At 53.7% G+C, this 19,801-nt stretch overlaps 1 protein-coding gene across 5 annotated transcripts; it reads right to left on the reverse strand.

Moving 5' to 3' along the window:
- Positions 1-4,387: 4,387 nt before the first annotated feature.
- LOC308569346 (uncharacterized protein) lies at positions 4,388-18,020 on the reverse strand. Of its 5 annotated transcripts, none has more exons than XM_081163102.1 (6): positions 17,901-18,020; positions 13,089-13,240; positions 11,738-11,850; positions 10,057-10,167; positions 9,513-9,626; positions 4,388-8,425 (listed from the first exon to the last, which is right to left on the reverse strand). In XM_081163102.1, the coding sequence occupies exons 3-6, from the start codon at positions 11,766-11,768 to the stop codon at positions 6,798-6,800; spliced, it is 1,884 nt and encodes a 627-aa protein (XP_081019228.1). In that variant the 5' UTR covers positions 11,769-11,850; positions 13,089-13,240; positions 17,901-18,020; the 3' UTR covers positions 4,388-6,797. The 5 variants fall into 5 exon arrangements, with proteins under 5 accessions (XP_081019228.1, XP_081019229.1, XP_081019226.1 ...); XM_081163103.1 differs by lacking the exon at positions 17,901-18,020 and adding an exon at positions 17,558-17,879 and having other exon boundaries at positions 11,738-11,847; XM_081163100.1 differs by lacking the exon at positions 17,901-18,020 and adding an exon at positions 17,558-17,879.
- Positions 18,021-19,801: the final 1,781 nt, after the last annotated feature.

The raw sequence follows: 19,801 nt of genomic DNA on the forward strand, positions 1-19,801 counted from the left end.
TAGAGCATGCACCACCCTGGCGAGACAGTTCGCGGGCAGGTAGGGTCTAATCCTGCATACCAGATAGAGCTGGTAAACAGCTGCCCTGGACACAGAACTGACCTGCGCCTCCATGGACAGCTGCGAGTCCAGAATGACTCCCAGGCTGCGCACCTGGTCCTTCAGGGGCAGAGTTCCATCTGTCAGGGATTCTTGAGCTGCGATTCCTGCATTGCAGGGGGTTGGACTAGATGACCCCCAGGTTCCCTTCCAACCCTACAATTCTGGGGCTGTACGTCTTCTACCCACAAGACCTTGCTAGTGTCTCACACACAAGCAGGACGCTCACTCCAGCAACTGTAAGAAAGCCTTTATTGCAAACAAACATAGCTCAGAAAATAATAATAAAACATAATAATTATTATAATAATACATCTGGAATAGCCCTAAGGGGCCCGTCTGGGTTAATGGGGATGAAGATATCAACATGTCGTAAAAGGAGGCAACTTATGGAGGAGGCAGGGGGAAGGGGGGGCAAGGGAGGGGGCTTTCTGGCAATGTCACATAAATGTTTCCAGCCAACTATTGTTGGCTTGTCCCCCCCCCCATCTCCCTCTCCAGGCTGGCTGCCCCCCATCCAACTGCAACCTTATTCCATCGGCCGGCTGCATGCCTGGGCCAGAACTTGGAGGACCCCAACACTGCCAGATAGAAACCTTCCTCCTCCAGGCTACAGAGGGAGTCATGATTTATATTGGGGGGTTCAGGGATCTCCCAGCCCCAAATGTCCAGCTGAAATCCGGATGGGTCAAGCAAGTCCAATGCAAGCGGTCGGCAGCAAGTCCGGGACGAACAAAAGTATTTTCAGCACACAATGGGGCTATTCGCTTGTGGGATGCTGCGATGGCTGCAAATGTAGATGTCCTTTATTGAACGGGAGGAGGCAACTTACTGGGGGGTCAGGACAGGCTAAATGAACCCTCCATGTGCAGAGGTGATATAGGATGGCCCCCCTTGGCCGGTGGGGGGGGGGGAGAGACACGCAGCGGACAACAGAGAAGGGCCATTGCCATCACGCCCAGGAGCCTGGCTGGCTGGCTGGCCTCTCTACTGGAGACAGAGTGCTGGGACCCAGTTCTGATCCTGCAAGGCAATGGTGTTCTTCGGTCCTACTTAATTTTTGTGGGTTCACCTGCAGCGCCCAAACTGCAAATGTCCAGGGCAAGGGGGTGTCAGGCACGAGGCTTTGGCTTCACGCTCCAGAGCACAGAGGGGGGCTGGAAGTGGTTCTTCCCCAGCTCGGCTGGGCCCACACTGCTCCCCAAAGATTCCCAGCCTCTCCGGCCTTTTCTGCCTCTGCCTAGTCACCCCTCCAAGCCACAGAACAAAACGACAGACAAGCACAGAAGCTACAAGGAGCTTACATTGGCGATGCACAAATTAAGCCTGTTTGAAACCGGTTTAAGCCACTGGGAGGTCCTGCACACAGGAATCCTGGAGAAATGAGGTTTTGTAGAGGTTTATATTTTAGGGAGCCTCGTCTTCATAGAAGCAACAGTCCAGATCAAACTCAAGCTGGCCATGATTGAACTGGGGCTGGGGAAACTGAGTTAAAATAACACAGAGAAAATATATATATTTTTTATTTCAGCGGGGAAAAATTATCACAAAGAGACCTTCTGCTGGAAATCCTTAAGGGGCCAAATGTTTCCGTAACACCTTCATTGATGGCTTTGTTAAAAAATCTAGCATGGCAGTTCAATAGGCTTTGATTTCTGATTTGCAACTACATAAAGGAGAACACAAAACATTTTGCTCCAACATGCAAAGGAGTTCTGGTTTGCTAGCACCATGGCATGCCCAACAAATCAACTTCCCCGAGTCAAATATTTCCAGTATCCTCCACCTGAGAAGGCTTAAAATGTCAAAGGCCTCCACTGGGACACTTCCCAAAGTGCATTTGGGACACGTTTTGCACACCGATGCAAGTTTGCTCTCCTCTTTTAAGCAACTGCAAATCAGAAATCAAAGCTCTATCACAGTGCATTGCGATGTTCTCAACAAGGCGGCCAATGAGGAATTTTGATTTTGTCAAAAGATAGCTTGGTCCATCAAGGATTTATATTACTGCATTTATAAGATGTTAATGTCATTGCAATATAAACTGCATTTTCTTTACACACTTTTTACCTTAACGGGGGGGGGGGGGCGAGTCACCTAGTTTTCGTGAAGGATGAAAGTCCCATCGCTTTCAATGGGTCTTTGCCACAACTAGCTGAACTGGGACCCCAGAGAGTCTCCTACTCTGGTGCAATGGCAGTTAAACAGGTTCTGAGCCAGTTTAAAATGTGCGATGGAGGCAGATCCAAAAGGGGAGGTTCTAATTGAAGCACGGCTGGACTTGGGAGCAGGGGGCGCTCAGAACCACCTGGCCATCTTACACTTTCTTCCAGGGATCCCACACGCCCAGCCATCACTCATCTCATCCTGTCTGTCAAACTGCAGGGCAGGAAGAAGCGAGGACCACTTCGACCCAACCAACAACCCTCCTTCTCTTCCAGTCACACTTGCTGAAGACGTGCGATGCTGAGGCCACTCCAAGGCTGCTGCCTGGTTGGCAAAGCTCCTTATAAGCAAAACCAGGTTGAAAGAGGGCTAAGATCCTGCTGGCGGCTGCAGCAGGGATCCCGGCGAGTCGGGGTCTCTCTACAGCCGCGAAAGAAACACTTAAGCTACTATGGGTCGCAAGGAACCAAGTGGGGTGGGATGCCAGTGACCCAGAGCCTGCAACAGAAGTCTTCTTGATAAGCTTTGCATCAATCGAGGAACTAACGCCCCCCCCAACACAAACACAATAGACTGGGTATTGCCGATGGCGAGGGGAGAAATGCAAAGTTAGAAGGAGCCAGAAACTCCTCGTCAAGGTCCAAGCATCCAGGCCTCGAGGAAAGACCCACCAACACCCCTTTGCCTACCTAATCTGGGCTATGAGCAAGAGGGCAAGTGCACTTCAGGAAGTTTTGTCTGCAGGACAGAGAGCGTCAAGCAAGCTGGGGTAAGCAAAAATGCATGGCAAAGAAGGGCGGGGAGGGAACAGCTCCCCGTAAAACAAGAAGCACACACAGCCCCCCAAACGCAACAGAATTTCACTGGGGCACACAAGAGTCCAGCCTATCCAACACCCCACCTGCGGCTCCGAAGGGAGACGGAAGAAGCACGAGTTCTTAAGTGGCCTGTGCCAGGGTCCAGGGATGCCAGGGCTACTTGAAGTGGGGAGGGTGCCTCTGTCACAACCAAGTACCATCTTGTCTGGTTCTAAATGGGCCAGAGGTGCACCGACACACTGATGCAGGGGGCTAGGCAGCCCACCTTCCGCATCCTTGGACTGAATAGGCAGCACACCACTGGCCTGTCCCCAGAGACCGGCAGCCAGCTCCCTCTGCTCCTGCCTCCCCCTGCCACCGCCCCCTATCACGCCCACCCACCCTGGCCAGAACAACCCGCTTGGGTTTCAGCATGCAACCGGGGAAATGCCAAGCAAGCATGTCTGCGCCAATGTGTTCCCCCCCCCCCAGAACACCAAGGTGAAGGCCAAACAACCGGACACAAACACAAGGACCGAAAAGAGCTTTCTTGGCTGCCCATAACATCAATTGTTCTTTCGCTCCCTCCTCCCCAAAGGGGTTGGCGCCCAACGCCTCCTCCCAGCAAACACACACATTGCATTTAAGTCACCAGCCCCAAAATACCCGTCAGGCACAAGCAGAGCATCTCTTTTCCCCACGGCTGCCCTGGACCCGGGATTGCCAGCAAGGCAATCTCTAAAACCCTTCTCTAAAACCCTTGCGCAAGAAGGGGCCCTCTGCAGAGTGGAGAGCTACCTTCTCCAGTCAGGATCCCTCCATAGCAGCTCAGGTGGTTTAGGAGTGTAGCCTTAGCCTGGAACGAATGCCCAGCCTGGTGAAGGGAGCCTGGGAGGCAGCGGGGGCATTTGACATTCCTGTGGCCAGAGCTGACCCAGGTTTTTCTCCAGCCTCCTGGGGAAGGGGTGACTTTTACTCAGAGCCAGGAAGCTGCACAGTGCAGAGGTCGGGGCAAGGGCTGCACCCCTCCCAACTGCAGAAGACCCACCCCCAGAGACATCAGAGCGGGTCCTTGAGAGGTGGGAACAAACCATTCCCCAAACACTAAAGGATCAAACATTAATTCTCCAGCCTCACTCTGGGTCGGGGGCAACGTGTAACAGGAGAAGCATCAGCCACAGGGTCTCCCGCCTTTGCACTGCAGCCACAGGGAGCTTCCCCTTTGTTTGCACCCATGAGTACGTAAACCCTTTGCACTGCACCCCCCCGCCAAAGCCACACCCAAAAACGGCCGATAGCCAGAGGGATGGCGAGATACAGACACCTTAGAGGATCCAATCACTTTATCAGCTGTGTTGCATGTATCCTGGCTCTCTCACACTTCTCTTTCCACCCGCTTTCTCCTTGGGCATTTTGCACTTTTCTGGCACGGGGGGGGGGTCTTTGCCCCCCCCAGCCACCTGGGCCTCCCCCCCCCCAGACACACACAGATTCTCTTCCTTTGGGCAACTCAGCATCTCAACCAGCCTTTGCCTGCTGGGCCTGGCAGGAGCTGGGAATCCAAGAGCGCTTGCGGGGCCTCAACTTGGCACAGTCTGGCCAAGACGACCCGACAGCCTGCGGCCCCTCAAGGAAAGAAGAGCCAGCGTTGTCTGGGGCACGCAGTTTCCACACCTTCTTCTCCCCGCTGTGGGAGCCTGGACTCCTTTGGGGCTCTCGTGCCTCTTGTACCCTACAATTCTTTCCTCTGCCCCCCAAGTGTGCCCTGCCCACGGCTTCTAAAGCACCGGGCCCAGTTTTATGTGCAGTCAACACCCTCCCCACCACGACGCCACCCTCCAACCAGGACTGGTTGACAAAGTGGGCCGAGGATCTGAGAGCTTAAGGCACAGATTCCCCCTCTCGTTGCCCGGGGTCCTTTTTCTAAGGGGTGGCATCCCGAGGGGAGGTTTGGGGGCCTGCTCTGCAAAGCAGGGGAGGAACAAGCAGCCCACCAACATGGATGCCCACTGAGCCAATGCAGAGAGCCCTCTAGCCCATCGCGGTCTCTGCAGACCAGTCAACACAGAGTGGGGAAGCCAGAGGGGCCACACGGCAGAAGGCAGAACCGAGGTCAAGGGGGCCTAACGGGGTCACATGTAAAGTGCTTCGGCTGCTTCTCCTGCCCCACAACCCAGCCTTCCCGAGAGGAGGGACCCCTGGACATCCCTCCCCTCCTCCTCCTCTTTGGTCAACGCTTCCATACCTCATCCACGCCTACGCTACAGACCGGCCTTGGTCCCAGCCTGCTGCCCTCGGGGTGTTTTGGAGCACAACTCCCACCAGCTACGGGATTCGTGCTCCCAAACACCCGGAGGGCACCAGGGCCTGGAGAAGGCAGCTTTGGACGCTTCTAGGCCACCGGTTGCACCCAGGTTTGGGGACAAGGCAGGCGCCTCTCCTCTTCACAGCTGCCCAGAGCTCGCTGGACGGCCTTGTGGAGGGGCTGCTTCCCACCAGCGCCGCCTCCCCCTCCACAGGCTGAAGACGAAGGAAGCCCAGCTCGCCTCGCAGAGTGGACTTTGCTGCTTGCGCCCAGGATCCAGACCGCTCCGTAGCAACGTGCCGCTTCTGAAGCATGCTGAAGTCCTCCTCCCCCCTCTGCTAGTCTTTGGAGGGGAGGGGCTTCTTCCCTCCTTCAACCACCCGCCCCGCTTTTCCGTGAAAAGGCAAAGCATGCAGAGTGCCAATGGGCAGGAGAGGCGTCCAAGAGTCTGCTCTGCCCGCGAGGAAGCAGGGGAGCGGGGAGATTATGGGCAAGGGTTCTTGGCACAAGTTTGCCCCCTCCCCACCCCCGGAAAATCCAACCATCCGTGTTGCTCCTGCAGCAGACTGATAATGTTCCTCGTCACCCGAATCTCCTGCATTTGGTATCCTCGGTTGCACAGGGCAAACGAGAGAAATGAGCCCGGGATCTGGTAGGCAGCAAGATCCCCAGGTAGACCGTTGCCTGCAGAGTCCAGCAGCGGCTGTTCCTGTGGTTCTTTTGTGCTGGTCAACTCTGGCTGGCCTCGCACGGCAGCTAAGGCATCTCCCAGTTTCACACGTAGGACGCTGTCCTCTCCTGCACCCGCCACTCTGGACCCCGAAGGCGAGAGATCCCAGGTGGAATTTGCTAGGCGACAGCAGGCATGGTGGAAGGAGGGGAAGAAAGCAGGTCCTCTCCAGAGTCCTCTTTTCAAAGGAAGACCCTATAACGTTGCTGCCTGCCAGTCAGGAGACGCTGCCTGCTCGCAGGGCCCCGTTCGCCTCCCCTGGGGGAGGCAGATTTCCGCCGCATCTGTGCTGCACGAGGCGGTTGAGCAGAGTTCCACTGGTTCCTGGGGTGGGGGGAGGAGGGTGTGGTACATGGCGGGGGGAGGCGGGATTGTAGGGATGAAGAAAATACACTTGGCACAATGACACCCCCACGGGCGCAAGCTTCTAGGGGGAGAAGTCTGGTGGCGCTGCAAGAAATCTCGATCTTTTTCTGTGCCAGGAGATGCAGGAGCAAAGAGGGGGGTTTTGCATATGTCTCAAGATTTGGGGGGGTCGGTGCAGGCTGAGGGCTCTCCTGTCCACAATACATGCATGAGTCCCACCGCCTTGCCCCACCGCCGAGGGCTGTTTATGTGTGGGAGGTCCTTTGTGGGGAGGGCCAAGCCCAGCCCCCACCAATCTGTGCTTGCACAGCGCCCGTCTTTGGGGAGGAGGAAACTATCGCAGGGAGTCCGGGATGGAGCAGAGTCTGGGGTTGGGGGCGGGGGGGTGGCCCTGGGCCCCCTGCTGGAGCTGCAGGGTGCGGGCCGGGCACGGGATGCCCAGCCAGGCGCGGCCAGGAGCGTCCCTGGCGCCCGCCTGGAGCTGCCCCAGGTGTGGCGGGTGAGGAATGACCAGGGAGGCCCTGCTGGCGTGGCAGAGGCAGTGGAGCATTTCGCTGGGGGCATCCAGCCGCGGTCCCACCAGGCTCTTGGGCTTGGTGGTGATGGGCTGCGGCTGCCCCATGGGCACCACGGAATGGGCGCTGGAGGTGGGCAGCGCCGGCAGGCTCAGCCGGCGCTGGCAGTGGAGCATCTCGGCGTGGGGGTCCATCACGGCCGGTGGGGCACTCAGCTTTGGCCCTTGCTCCGAGCCGGGGGCCACACCCTGGAGGTGTCCAGCGGGGCCTGCTGCTGAGTGGGGACCGGGTGGAGGGTCCGCGGGAAGAGACTGTGGCCCATGAGGGGCTCCGTGCTGTTGCTGCTGCTGCTGGGGCTGCTGCTGCTGCTGTTGTTGCTGCTGCTGCTGCGCCTGCTGCCCGGAGGGGGCAGCCCGATGGACGCCCGGAGTGGGGTCCCCGGGCAGATCCTGGCGGGGGGCCGGCGTGGCCCTCTGCGCGGCCGAGGTGGGGTCCCCAGGGAGCGGGGCCTGCTGCTGGAGGCCGGGAGCCACCGCCAAGAGGGCTCCGGCCAGGGGGTCAGCTCCCAGGACCTGCCGGTGGGTCCTCTGGTGCGCTCGCAGGGCCGACTCTCCCTTGAAACGCTTGGGGCAGCAGGAGCAGGCGTGGGGCCTCTGCTGGGAGTGGGTGCGCTGGTGGGCGGCAAGGTTGCCCTTCTGGCTGAAGCGGCGGCCGCAGGTGGCGCAGGGGAAGGGCCTCTCGCCCGAGTGAATGCGGCGGTGGGTGATGAGGTTGGCGCGCTGGTTGAAGCGCTTCCCGCACTCGGTGCAGGCGAAAGGCTTCTCGCCCGTGTGGATCCGCTGGTGGGTGATGAGGTTGGGCCGCTGGCTGAAGCTCTTCCCGCAGACGTTGCAGGGGAAGGGCTTCTCCGTCTGGCGGCTGCCCCGCGGCACGGGCGTCTTGGGCTCCGGGGCGATCAGCCCCTCCTGGACGGCGTGGGTGCGCTGGTGGGCCGCCAGGTTGGCCTTCTGGCTGAAGCGCTTGCCGCAGCGCAGGCAGGGGAAGGGCCGCTCGCCCGTGTGGACCCGCTGGTGCGTCAGCAGGTTGGGGCGCTGGCGGAAGCGCTTGCCGCACTCCAGGCAGGGGTAGGGCTTCTCGCCCGTGTGGATGCGCCCATGTGTGATGAGGCCCTGCTTCTGGCGGAAGCACTTCCCGCAAACCACGCAGGCGAAGGGGCCCGAGCCCAGGCCCTGAGAGGGGCGCCCGGGGCCGCACAGGCCCGGCTCACACGAGGCCGCTTCCTCCTTCTTGACACGAGGCTGCTGCGCCCGCAGCTGGGCGGCGTTGGGCGCCAGGAAAAGGCCCGTTCGGGAGCTGTCGGGGAAGAGCTGGTAGCGCTCCAAGCTGGCCACAAAGCCCTTCTGGCCCCCTTCCTCCTCCTTGATGGCCTTGCCGCGGCCGGCTGCTCCTGAAGGGGGCGGGAAGAGAGAAAGGGAGAAAAAGAGGTGGAAAGGAAGCACGAGAAGGGGCGAGAGGGACACAGCACAAGGAGGCCTTTGCAGAAGAATGGAGGAGCTTCGTTTTGGGCACCAATTCTCCGGGAGAAAGCATCAAAGGCCACTCCTATGAGAGAATGTATAAAGCAGTCTGGGATATGGCAGGCATGGTTAAGCTTACATATACAGTATGGTGAGAACCAGACAGGGCAAGGCAATGTATTTATCGACAAGGCAATGTATTTATCAATTAATCAACAAGGCAATGTATTTATCAATTAATGGGCTGTTTTTACAATATACTGAAGTAATAAGGTGCAGGATAATGTAAGCCCACTTGTGTTACTTGAAACCTGGTGGTATTAATTTATTATTATTATTATTATTATTATTATTATTATTATTATTATTATTATTATTATTATTATTATTATTATTATTATTATGGTATGGAACTTTGCTCCTATATGTTTATTTCTGGTTATTTCTTTCTGCTTTTATCTGGCCTCTGTTGCTATACTTGCTATGTTATAAATATATGTAAACAATAAGAAACCAGTTAAATAATAAGAATTAGGAGGTATACCATGAATGTTTGGGGCAAGGCTGCTGGGGGAGTGAAAAGGTCCACAACATGCCATATTTTTATGCAGGCAACAATCCAGCCTGTCCATTCAGGGCTGGGAGGGGGGCAAACCATTTTTTTAAAGAATAAATGGGTTGTTCTTATCCGCCTGTCTCAAGAGACAATGGAGTGCACCTCCAGGGCTGAGGTCAAATGGCTGACAAATCACAGCACCTGCTGTGGCTGCAGAGAATGGTAAATAAATGTGTGCCTCATTAGTTATTATTTTAGAACCGAAGTGGCTCTCCCAAATATCGTCAGGCTCCCAGCTCCCATCCATCCCCTTCACCAGCAGAGTCCCTGGCCAGGGATTATGGGACTTGGAAGTCCAGCCTCATCTGAAGGGCCACAGGCTGCCTCCCCATTGGCCTGGCAACCAAAACTGCTGCTGGAGTCAACCAATAGGCAACAGCCTCTGCTGGACGGCTCCTCACCTTGGCAGGAGCCTGTGCACAGCTTGCCTTCCTCCAGCTTCTGGCGATCCGTGACGCCAAGCTCTTCCCACCGTTCAATCCAGGATAAGCTCTCGGGTTTGAAGAACCGGTAGCCTGGCACAGGGGGAGAAGCAGTTAGCTTTGCTGTGCTCTCTCTGTGTGAAAAACCTGCCCTTGCCTTCTTGGCCAACAGGAAGACTTGGAAGAAGAAGAAGGGGCCACACCTGCAGAGTGACCGAAGCCAAAAGGTACCACAGGCATTGTCTGCCAAGGGCCTCCAGAAACTCTGGTTGTGGCCTCCATGGCTTTTATCTCTGTTTCAGCCCTCCTAGTTCCACACACTCAACCCCAGAGCCCTCAACCCTCTCCTAAGCATTATTCAGAACAGTAGTTTTGAATACGACCCACTAAGAAATATCATAACTCAATAAAATCAGAAACAGTTAACAATTAATTGCACATCTATTCCAAACCAAATTTAGTTCAATTAATTCAACAAAAATGATGAAGGTGATCCATTCTCCCACTCTGCTTAGTGGCTTACCTGGGCAGGGATCTGTTGGAATCCCTCTGCTAGAGTCCAGCTGATCACCAACGCACTGCTCTCCAGCACGCTCGATCCGAGACAGGAGATCAGGTTTGAGAACCGGGTAGCCTGGAGAGGGAGGAACACCATTACGCTCCATTGCGGTGGCTTTTAAAAGGCTGACTCAGGTTTCCACACCTGGCACAGAGAAAGGAGCACTCCTTGAATGCAGATGCATTGGAGAGGCGGCCCCTCCGTACCCCACCACACCCCAGGACACAATCTTAAAGGCAGAGGGTTTCTTTTCTGGGGGAAATATCTACCACAGAATCACATCTACACACAGAGGCAAATGGATGGCAAGCTGATGGAGGAGCTATTAGCCATGGTGGCTCTGGTCTGCCTCCACAGTCAGAGGCAGCGATGCTTCTGAATCCCAGTTGCCAGAAGGCAAAGAACGGGGGAGAGCGGCTGTTGTGCTCAGATTCTGCTTGCGGGGTTCCCATGACGGGCATCTGGTGGGGCCATCAGGATTCTGGGCTGGATGGGCCACTGGCCGGATCCAGCAGGCTCTTCCTGTGTTAAGCAACCCCAAGAGATTCCTGCACCAAAGCAGACTCAGCCAGCCGCCACAAAACATGCTCTTGAAACCTCAGAGCTGGGCTCCAACATAGCATGCTAGGTGGGAGCTGTGCTGGCTCTTCACCTGGGGGGCCTCTGCTGCCTGGAGTGGAAACCTAACAACTGGCAGGAAAGAGGCTGACTGACCCTCTGGCCCTCACAATACAGTTGTACCTTGGATCCCGAATGCCTTGTGACTCAAACATTTTGGCTCCTGAACACCGCAACCCCGGAAGTGAGTTTTCCGGTTTGCGAATGTTCTTTGGAACTCAAATGTCCGATGCAGCTTCCAATTGGCTGTAGGAGCTTCCTGCAGCTAATCAGAAGCCACGCCACGGTCTCCAAATGTTTTAGAAGTCAAATGGAGTTCCAGAACGGATTCCGTTCAACTTCCGAGGTACCACTGTATCAGCTATCTGAAGTTAAACGGTAGTCTCTCTGCCTCGTTCTGCATCATCTGGTGAGGGGAGCTTGCCCCTCTTTTTTTTTTTAATATATATTTTATTCAGGATTTTCTTGTTTTACAGAAGTGTAATGCCTCGTATTTTTTTTTTCCATGTAACATTTTTACAAATCTGTTTCATTTGTTGAGGCATTAGGGGGAGAAGGAAAGAAAAAAGAGAAAAGAGAGGGGGGTGGAGGGAGGGAAGATGGATAGGGGTGGGGTGGGGTGGCGGTGTTTCTATTGTGTTTAATGTATGTAGAGTTTGGTGTCAGCGTTGCTTGTGTTGTTCACTTGTGTTCCTTTGGTGGTGAGAGAGGTTGGGGTTAGCCTAGGGTGTGATTGTTTGCTTGTGATTGGCTGTGGTGATCTTTGTTTTCGTGTGTGGGTGAGGTGGGTGGGTGTTTTGGATCAGGTTAGCCATATTGATTTGTATGCTGTTGGTGGGTTATTGTCACTGTCCTGTTGGGCTGTGTATGTGATAAAGGGGAGCCATACTGGGGTGAAGGAGCTCGCCCCTCTTGAGCAGAGCCAGCGTGAACGAGGAGCCAAGCCTTTCCGAGGCTCCCTACAGGTAAGCCAACAAAGCATTTGGCAAGCAACTGCCTCCCCCAAACCAAACCAGCGGCGTCTTACCCAGGGAAGTGACCAGCTCGTAGTTCTCCATCACCACACCCGCCGACTCCTTGCGGATTCTCCGGGACCTCCTCCGGGGAGACGCAGACCAGGGCAGGCTCAGACGTCACCTGCTGCGACAAGATGGACTGGTCAGCGCTTGCCCTGCTCTGAGGAAGCCGCCTCAGCCCAGGAAGCCCAACCCAGGAGTGGCAGGAGCCGCCTTATACCAAAGCCATAGCCTCGGACCAGCAGGGATGGGCAGCAAGGTACTCCCCAGATGTGGCTGGACTACAACTCCCATCAGCCCCACCAGCATGGCCAGGGTGGCTATGCCCCGCCTCAAAAGTTGACGGCAACAATGAATCCAGAGGGCTTTGGGGATCATGCTCTGCTCCCTGGTTTCCCACTGAGGCATCTAGGGGGCCACAGTGAGGACAGAATGTTTATGGCCAATGGCCAGGAATGACCAAGGACTAAACCTGGGGCTTTCTGCATTCAAATATAATACAATAAATAATAATTTATTATTTATACCCCGCCCATCTGGCTATCTGGCTGGGCTTCCCCAGCCACTCTGGGCGGCTTCCAACCAAATATTAAAATACAGTAATACATCAAACACTAAAAGCTTCCCTAAAGCAGGTGTTGTGCCACTGAGGACCCAGCAGGAACGCTACAGGTTCATGATGGGGAGAAAGATTAGACGCAGCACCTCAAATAACTCAAATGTGGAATTGCTAACAAAAAAATATGTCACTTGTCCCTCAGATCAGCCTCTATGCCTGAGGGCTGGAAAGTATCCATTGTGGCAACGGTTTTTGTAAAGGGATCTAAGGGGGACCCTGGAAATTACAGGCTGGTTCGCTTAACGTCTGTCCTTGGAAGACTGTTGTAAAGTACTGTTGCAAGATAAAATATCAAAGCTTATAGGAGGAGGAGCCATACCGAAGCTGGACTGGGTGAGGCATTGGCCTGATCCTGCAGGCTCTGCTTAGGTTCTGTGCGTATGTTGTGTGTGCTTCGCATTGGGGGGGGGGCCCACCCCCACTACATCTGTGGGAGGAAGCCCTACACGCCTAGCGCTAGTCACCATCAAATGGCTGCATCCAATTGGAGCCAAGCCATGCCCATCAAAGTGCACAGGGCGGGGATAGTCAACATGGCATCCTCCAGAAGATGATGGCATCCCATCAGCCCCAGGCAGAATGGTCAATGTTCAGGGCTGATGGGAGTCCAATGGCATCTGCTGGAGGGCCAATTAGGGCACAGGGACTGAGGAGCCTTCCCTAAGCAAGGCGTCGGGAGGCAAGAAGCAGCTGCCCCAGAGAGCTCCAACCCACGGCTCAGACTTCCCCTGCCCTCACCCTACCTGGGCAGCCCCCTTTGCAGGCATTTCCTAGGACAGTTATCCAGGGAGGGGAGACCATGTTTCTCCTCGGCAACTGAAAGGCAAACGGGATTCGTCTTGCGAGTCTGACCATCCTTCTGGCGGTTTATTTTTGCTGCTCTTTCCGAAAGGCCCTGCATCAACCGGGAGGAGAAGAGGTTAAGCAAACAGGGTGCTGAGGCCCAGTGTAACCCAAGCCCCCTGCAAATCATCTAGCTTTGTTCAATTTCTCTGAGTCTCTGTGCAAAGCTAACGGCTTGTTTCTTTGCTGTTTTGAAAGCACTAGATTCAACCGTTAGGGCTCTGGCCGCCCGCCGTGAGAACAGCAGCTGGACTAGATGGGCCACTGGGCCAGGAGACTCTTCTTATGTTCATTGCTGCATGCTGAACACAGAAACTCAAGAAAGAATATACATTTCATAAGCTCATTTGCAGCCTCTGGGAGACAAGCCGGCCCAATAAAAGGCTGCCAGGTCTCCTCTCTGTTTGCAGACAGACAGACACCACTTGGGGAGAGAGACATGTGAACTGCAAGACCATAGAGAACGTGAAAAAAAGCAGCAGCAGGTGCCAAATAACAGGCTGAGGACTACGGTGGCAGAGTCAGGGACTAGATGGCCTTGGGGGTCCCTTCAAACTCTGCAATTCTACGGTTCCTGCCCAGAAATACAGATGATGCTATAGCTGCTGCGTTCCGTATGCTAAGGAGTCTGGGTCACTCCGTATCAAAAAACAAAGGGAAGGTGAAGGAAACCACAACCCAAATGAGCAGAGGCCTCTTCCTGATGAGTTTCCTGGCTGTACACTACTTGGTTTTTTTTATATATATATGAGATGACCGTCCACTATTTAAAAAAATAGTAAGAAGGGATATGCTGGACAGTTATAAAATTATGCATGGTAAAAAAAATTATGCATTGCAGCAAGTTGGACTGGATAACCCTTTGGGTTGTTTCCATGCCTACAAATTTATGATTCTATAAGAAAGTGGAGGGAGGGAATCTCACCCCCCCCCCCAGATTACCTCAGGCAATGCTAGAGGGCAGAGAAGGCAGGCCAAAGTAACACCCTCTGCTCCCAAATGCTGCAGAGAATTCTGCCACCAAGGATGAGGTTTTTTTAAAAATGCTTTGCCATTGCTTCATAGCAACCACACTGTGTGGTTTTTATTTTACTTGTACACCTTGAAAAGGATTTGTAACCTTAGAGGCATAATATGTGTAATAAATAACAGGATAATTCAATGAAAATTACGAGCAAGGGACTTAAGACAGGAAACGGAAAGGACTTCTTTGGACGATGCACAATTCACTTGTGGAATTTGCTGACAGAAGACTTAGTGGTGGCCACTAAAAAGAGGATTAGACAAATCCTTGAAGGCTACTGAATGGCTGCTGGAAATGGTAGCTTTCTGCAGTCTCATGGATGCCACAGAATACCTTTGGCTGTGAAGCACTAGCCCACAAGAGAATCCTTGCTTTCGTTTCCCACTTGGGGGCTTCCTGACACAGCAAGACTTCTTTCCCTGAGCCTCTGCAGACACATCTTTCCCTATAGCCTCAGCTGTCTTCTGATCCACCGTCTTTCAATCCTTGCTTTAACTGCCTGATCCCAAGATCTCAGGGCACTGCGGAATCTGACCCAGAAAACACAGCCTTGGAATCTTGGACAAAGAATCCAGCACCCTGAAAGTCAAGATTATTTTTTCTTCAAAAAGGTTCCTACAGAAGTCCCTGGCCCTTAGGAAAGTTACTTTTCATTCATATGGTGGCTTAGGCAGAGTCAAAGGTAGCAAAGCAAATGTTGGAGCTGAGCGGGGAATCACAGCATCATAGAATTGCAGAGGATCCAAAGGGTCACGTAGTCCAACTTCCTACAATACCAGAATCGCAGCTAAAAATCCCTGGCAGATGGCCATCCAAACTCTGTTTAAAAACCTCAAACAAAGGAGGGAAGTCCACCACCTTCCAAGGTGGTGAACCTGGGTTTCAAAACTGAAACTTAATAGCCTGCTCACTGAACGGCAGCTGTACCAAACACCCCCAGAGTCGCTCAACAAGATGGGGTCACAGCAGAGAAAGTGGATACACGTTAACTGGAAGAGCTTTGGCAAAGGAAATTGAAGAAGAATGTGAAGGACACAGTGAAACACTCTGACCAAGGGAGAGAGGATGCCTTGTTCCAAGGACCAGGAATCAGCACAAAAGATAGTCTGCAGGGGGTGGGAAAAGGAAGGAATTGCCTCCAGCAATGCCACCCCAAGTCCCCACTCTCTCTTGGTCCAGCCTGGCAGACAGAATGAGGAGGGAGCAGCTGCCGAGCCTGCCCCATCATTCCTTCTCAGGCTGCTCCTCACAGTCTCTGGAGGTTCCCATTCCAAAACTGCCTTCTCTGGAAGACAGGTGGAAGCAGGATCTGCTGTTGCGGCCATTCCACAGCTCTTCTGCCATGTCCCTTCAAAGGCACAGACCCATTCCCACAGCCAGAGGAACGCGTCTGGCCAAGATAGTTTTTGCCCATAAGCAAATTACAAAAACTTTCACATAAGGTTTCTTCCACTTGGGAAAGGTGCTCTCTTTCAGACAAAAGCTTTGAAATCTGAACTGATTAATGAGGGGACTAGAAAGACAAATCCCTTCTTAGTACAAAATGTTTAAGGAATCGAAAGTTGTGCAGCAGTTAACCTTATCAAGCTGAGGTTAATCGCTTCCTGCCACACTTTGCTGTCAAGATGGGAAACCCAAACCACGGCCAGAAGCACTCAAGGAAAATCTAGAAGCCAGTTAAGGATCCAGGAAAGAAACTGGAGAACTGGCCCGACAGTGAACAAAGCTCCACTCCTGACAGCCCAAGCTCCTCCGACGCAGCCCCAAAGCCCCACCCGCCAGCCAGCCCCACTGCAGCCTTCCCAGCACAACCCACAGAGCAGAAAACAAGCCATTTTTAGCAGCGGACCCAGAAATACAAGAGCAATTCCCTCACTTGTCCCCAGAGGCTGCAAATATCTTTTTGACCTCTGCCATCCACACGTTTTCCAACTGAACTGCAAGGGCAACTTTCTGCCAAGGCTCAAGGGCTAGAGAGAAATCTTTGCTTTTTTCCCTGCTTCTTTTTTCCAGCACCAGCCTAGCGAGGTTGGAAGAAACCCTCATGTTCTGATCACCAGCATCACATTTCAAAGGTGACCAGGCAAGTCAATTTTAAACTATTTTTCAACTTGGCTCTGATTTGGGGTTGGTGAATCAAAAGAGTCAAAAGAAAAGAGTTGGCCATTTAAGGCTGCAATGCTGCGCATGCTTTAGCGAGGAAGGCTGAGTTGCTGGACACCATGGAATTTACCTCCAGCACAGGATTGTGCTGAACATCAACCTTTGAAATTTCCAGTTCTCTAGAAGCTATATCTAGAAGCTTGGGACCCTGTATCTTGAAATAATAGGTTGGGGGGTTTTCGCACTCAATAGCTAAAACACTTACTCAGGAGAAATTCCCACTTAATTTGATTAAACTTGCTTCACAGTAGACATGCAAAGGATTGTCCTATAATTCTACCACTACTGCCCTGACTCCAGGGACAACCAGAGGCTATGGAAAAAGTGAGAATGGGCACCTAATAACCCCCATTTTACAGGTACAAAGCTGCCAAAGTTCAGGTGAATATGAATGCCTACTGAGAGAGGCCCTTTTTGAATTACAGGCATTTCCAGGTTTCCCCATTCAGATAAAAAAGGCCGCTGTCTCCCTCTTACCCACTGCACTCCACTCCATCATTTCCACAAGTTCACAAGGCCCCCAAGCCCATCTTGGCAGGGCAGCCAGCCCTGTCCTCTCAAGGCCTAGGAAGCCTCAACCTAAACCCTGAAGCCCCGGGGCAACGTTGGCTCAAAATGAACGAATAAGGCGGGAAGGGGGCACCACCCAAAGGTGCCCCAGGGCCCACCCATCGACCCTGGCTAGGGAAACGGGCGATCTGCTCCGGAGCCAGCCTTTTGTGCAGAGGAAACTTCAGGAATTCGGGAGGAATTGGGGAAGGGGGGGGTTGAGGTGGGGGTGGGAGGAAGAAAGGCATTCAATGCCCGCGGACGCAGAGGGGAGCCCACACCGCCCTATAGGGGTGCCATGGGGAGGAGGGAGGGCAGCACTCCCGGGGGGGGGGGCAGAAAGAGAGGAGGGAGGGGCATTGGAGACCCCCCCCCAGCAGGACCCTCTGAGGGGGTGGCTGAGTGGGGAGGGGGGTGAAGGGTCCAAACCCGGGTTTTACCCAGCTACGCAGAGAGGGCCCCCCTCCCTCCTCCCCCGGAGGGGCTTCCCCTGCGCCCCCCCCACCCGCGAGGCCTCTCCCTCTTTCGGGGGCTGCGCCTTGCCCCCCCCCGGCGCCCCTCGGCCCGCCCTTCCCTCGCCCCACCGCCAGGGCGGCCCCCCCGGCCCTCTCCCTGCCCCCCCGCCCCGCTCACCAGGCCGCGCGGTGACCCCCTGACCCAGCAGGCGGTGTTGCCATAGCAACACCGTGACGGTCCCCGGCCGTGGCGGACGCGAGGCCCGCGTCACCGACGCATCATCGCCGGGCCCGGTGACCTCACGCGATGACGTCACGCGGCGGAGGGGCGAGGCCTCGTCTTTTCTTTTCCCTTCTTCCTCCCCCTTCTCCCCGTCGCCTCTTATATATACATCTAGGTGTATATATAGATTATTTTTTATTTTAATAGAGCAGAAAGGACCCGGATGAAGGAACCGGAAAGGCCCGCTCGCTCTCTCCCCCCAAGCCCCGCCCCTTTTCGCCCTCCACAATACACGCACTTCCGCTTCCCTGCTTCTCCTCGCGGACCTTCTTCCTCTTTCTCCCTCCTTACCCCGCCCGGACTCTGAAAGGAGATTGGCGGAAAAGAGCCCGCCGCGCGGCATCATGGGAGAGCGAGTTCCCGCCGGGCGCAGAGGCAGGAAATGGGGCCCCGTCCCGTTTGCCCGAGAAGCGTGGGAGGGGAATCTCGCGATGGCGGCCGGGTTTCGCGGCTTAGCTCTCGCGAGAGGCTCTTCCGCTCAGGGCATCATGGGAGAAGTAGTTCTGCGGGAAGCGCATGGGGCCTACATCGGAAGGGGCGAGAAAGGAGGAGGAGCCGAGCCAACGCCTTACCTTTGAAGCGCAGCGAGACAGTTAAACCACATGACTGCTAAAGAATCCTGGGAGCTGCAGTTTGCTAAGGATGCTGGGAATGGCATCTCTCTGAGAGGGGAAACTACAGTTCCCAGAGTTCTTTGGGGGAAATCCTGTGCTTTGAATGTGTGGTGTGGATTTGTCCTTTCTGGAGGAAATCTCATGTTTCAGTTCCAGTGGCTGCCAAACAATCAGGGAGCACACTGGCACCTCCCTTCCATAAACTCATCCCCAGTTAAAAAAGCATTATTCAGAGCAGTGGTTTGCACGACCCACTAAGGAGGATAACAACACAATAGCATTTGAAATGGTAATAAATAATTGCATATTTATTCAAAATCCAATTAAAACTATTTAGTTCAATCAGTTCAGCAAAATTCCATCAACGGCATCTCCGGAAAATTTTAAACATCACCTGGGAAGACAGGTGAACTACTACCAGTGTACTGGAAGTAGCCAAGATCACCAGTGTTGAAGCAATGATTCTTAAACATCCACTTCATTGGACTGGTCATGTTGTGTGGATGCCTGATTGTCGTCTTCCAAAGCAACTACTCTATTCCGAGCTTAAGAATGGAAAGTGTAATGCTGGTGGTCAACAAAAGAGGTTAAAGACTCTCTCAAAGCAAATCTAAAAAAATGTAGTATAAACACCGACAACGGGAAAACACTGGCCTGCGAGTGGGAGAACAGCCTTTACCAAAGGTGTCATGGGTTTTGAAGACACTCGAACTCAGGACGCAAGGGAGAAACGCACTAAGAGGAAGGCACACTTGGCAAATCCACACTGTGATCAACTCCTGCTCGGAAACCTATGTCCCCACTGTGGAAGGATGTGTGGATCCAGAAATGGTCTCCACTGTCGCTTATGGACTCACTGTTAAAACCTTGTTTAGGGAAGACAATCTTACTCAGTTACGAGGGATCGCCTGCCAAAGAAGAAGAAGGAGAAGAAGAAGTTATTTACACCTCCAGAGCCCCACTCCCCTCCCTGCCCCGGCTTGATATCACCCCACTGGGTATTCCCACCAGCTTTAGGGTTTCCCATTCTGGTTCCAAAGAGGATACTGGACTGGATAGACCACTGGCCTGATCCTGCATGCTGTTCTTGCACAAAATGTACTAACCTTTTATGTTTTCCACAAACATTCTAATAGAACATAGCCAGCAAAACATGTGGATTCTAAATACCAGCGTGCATGAATCATTGAGGCCATTCCCCACTTTAAAATAAGAACAAACCTGCTTTTGGCTTTGTCACTGCCATCCTGGCTTCTCTGGCTAGGAAGGGGACCAAACTGGCCACCGGCAATTTGACCTCCAAAATGCCAGGTTCATGAAAGAGGCTCCCCAACAGGCATTGGGAAACTGCAAGGCTCAGGACGTTTCTGTTTGCTTATGTGTTCCTGAAGTGAAAGCTGTGGACTTTGTAGATCAAACACTGAAATCAATTGGGGCGGGGGGGGGGGGACACAACAAAGTGGCTGGTGGAATGGGAAAGGCCAAATCTCTAATATCAATATTGCCTTTCAGAGCTGTTTCAGGG

Source organism: Podarcis bocagei (genome assembly GCF_964188305.1).
Source record: "Podarcis bocagei genome assembly, chromosome: 12".
NCBI lineage: Eukaryota > Metazoa > Chordata > Lepidosauria > Squamata > Lacertidae > Podarcis > Podarcis bocagei.

Excerpts from the sequence above, each read along its gene's own strand:
- LOC308569346 (XM_081163102.1), bottom strand. The coding sequence starts at position 11,768 with ATGGAGAACTACGAGCTGGTCACTTCCCTGG. Across the intron at positions 10,168-11,737 it reads CGAGCTGGTCACTTCCCTGG|GCTACCCGGTTCTCAAACCT; the intron begins GTAAGACGCCGC and ends CTCCCTCTCCAG. Across the intron at positions 8,426-9,512 it reads GTGCACAGGCTCCTGCCAAG|GAGCAGCCGGCCGCGGCAAG; the intron begins GTGAGGAGCCGT and ends CGCCCCCTTCAG.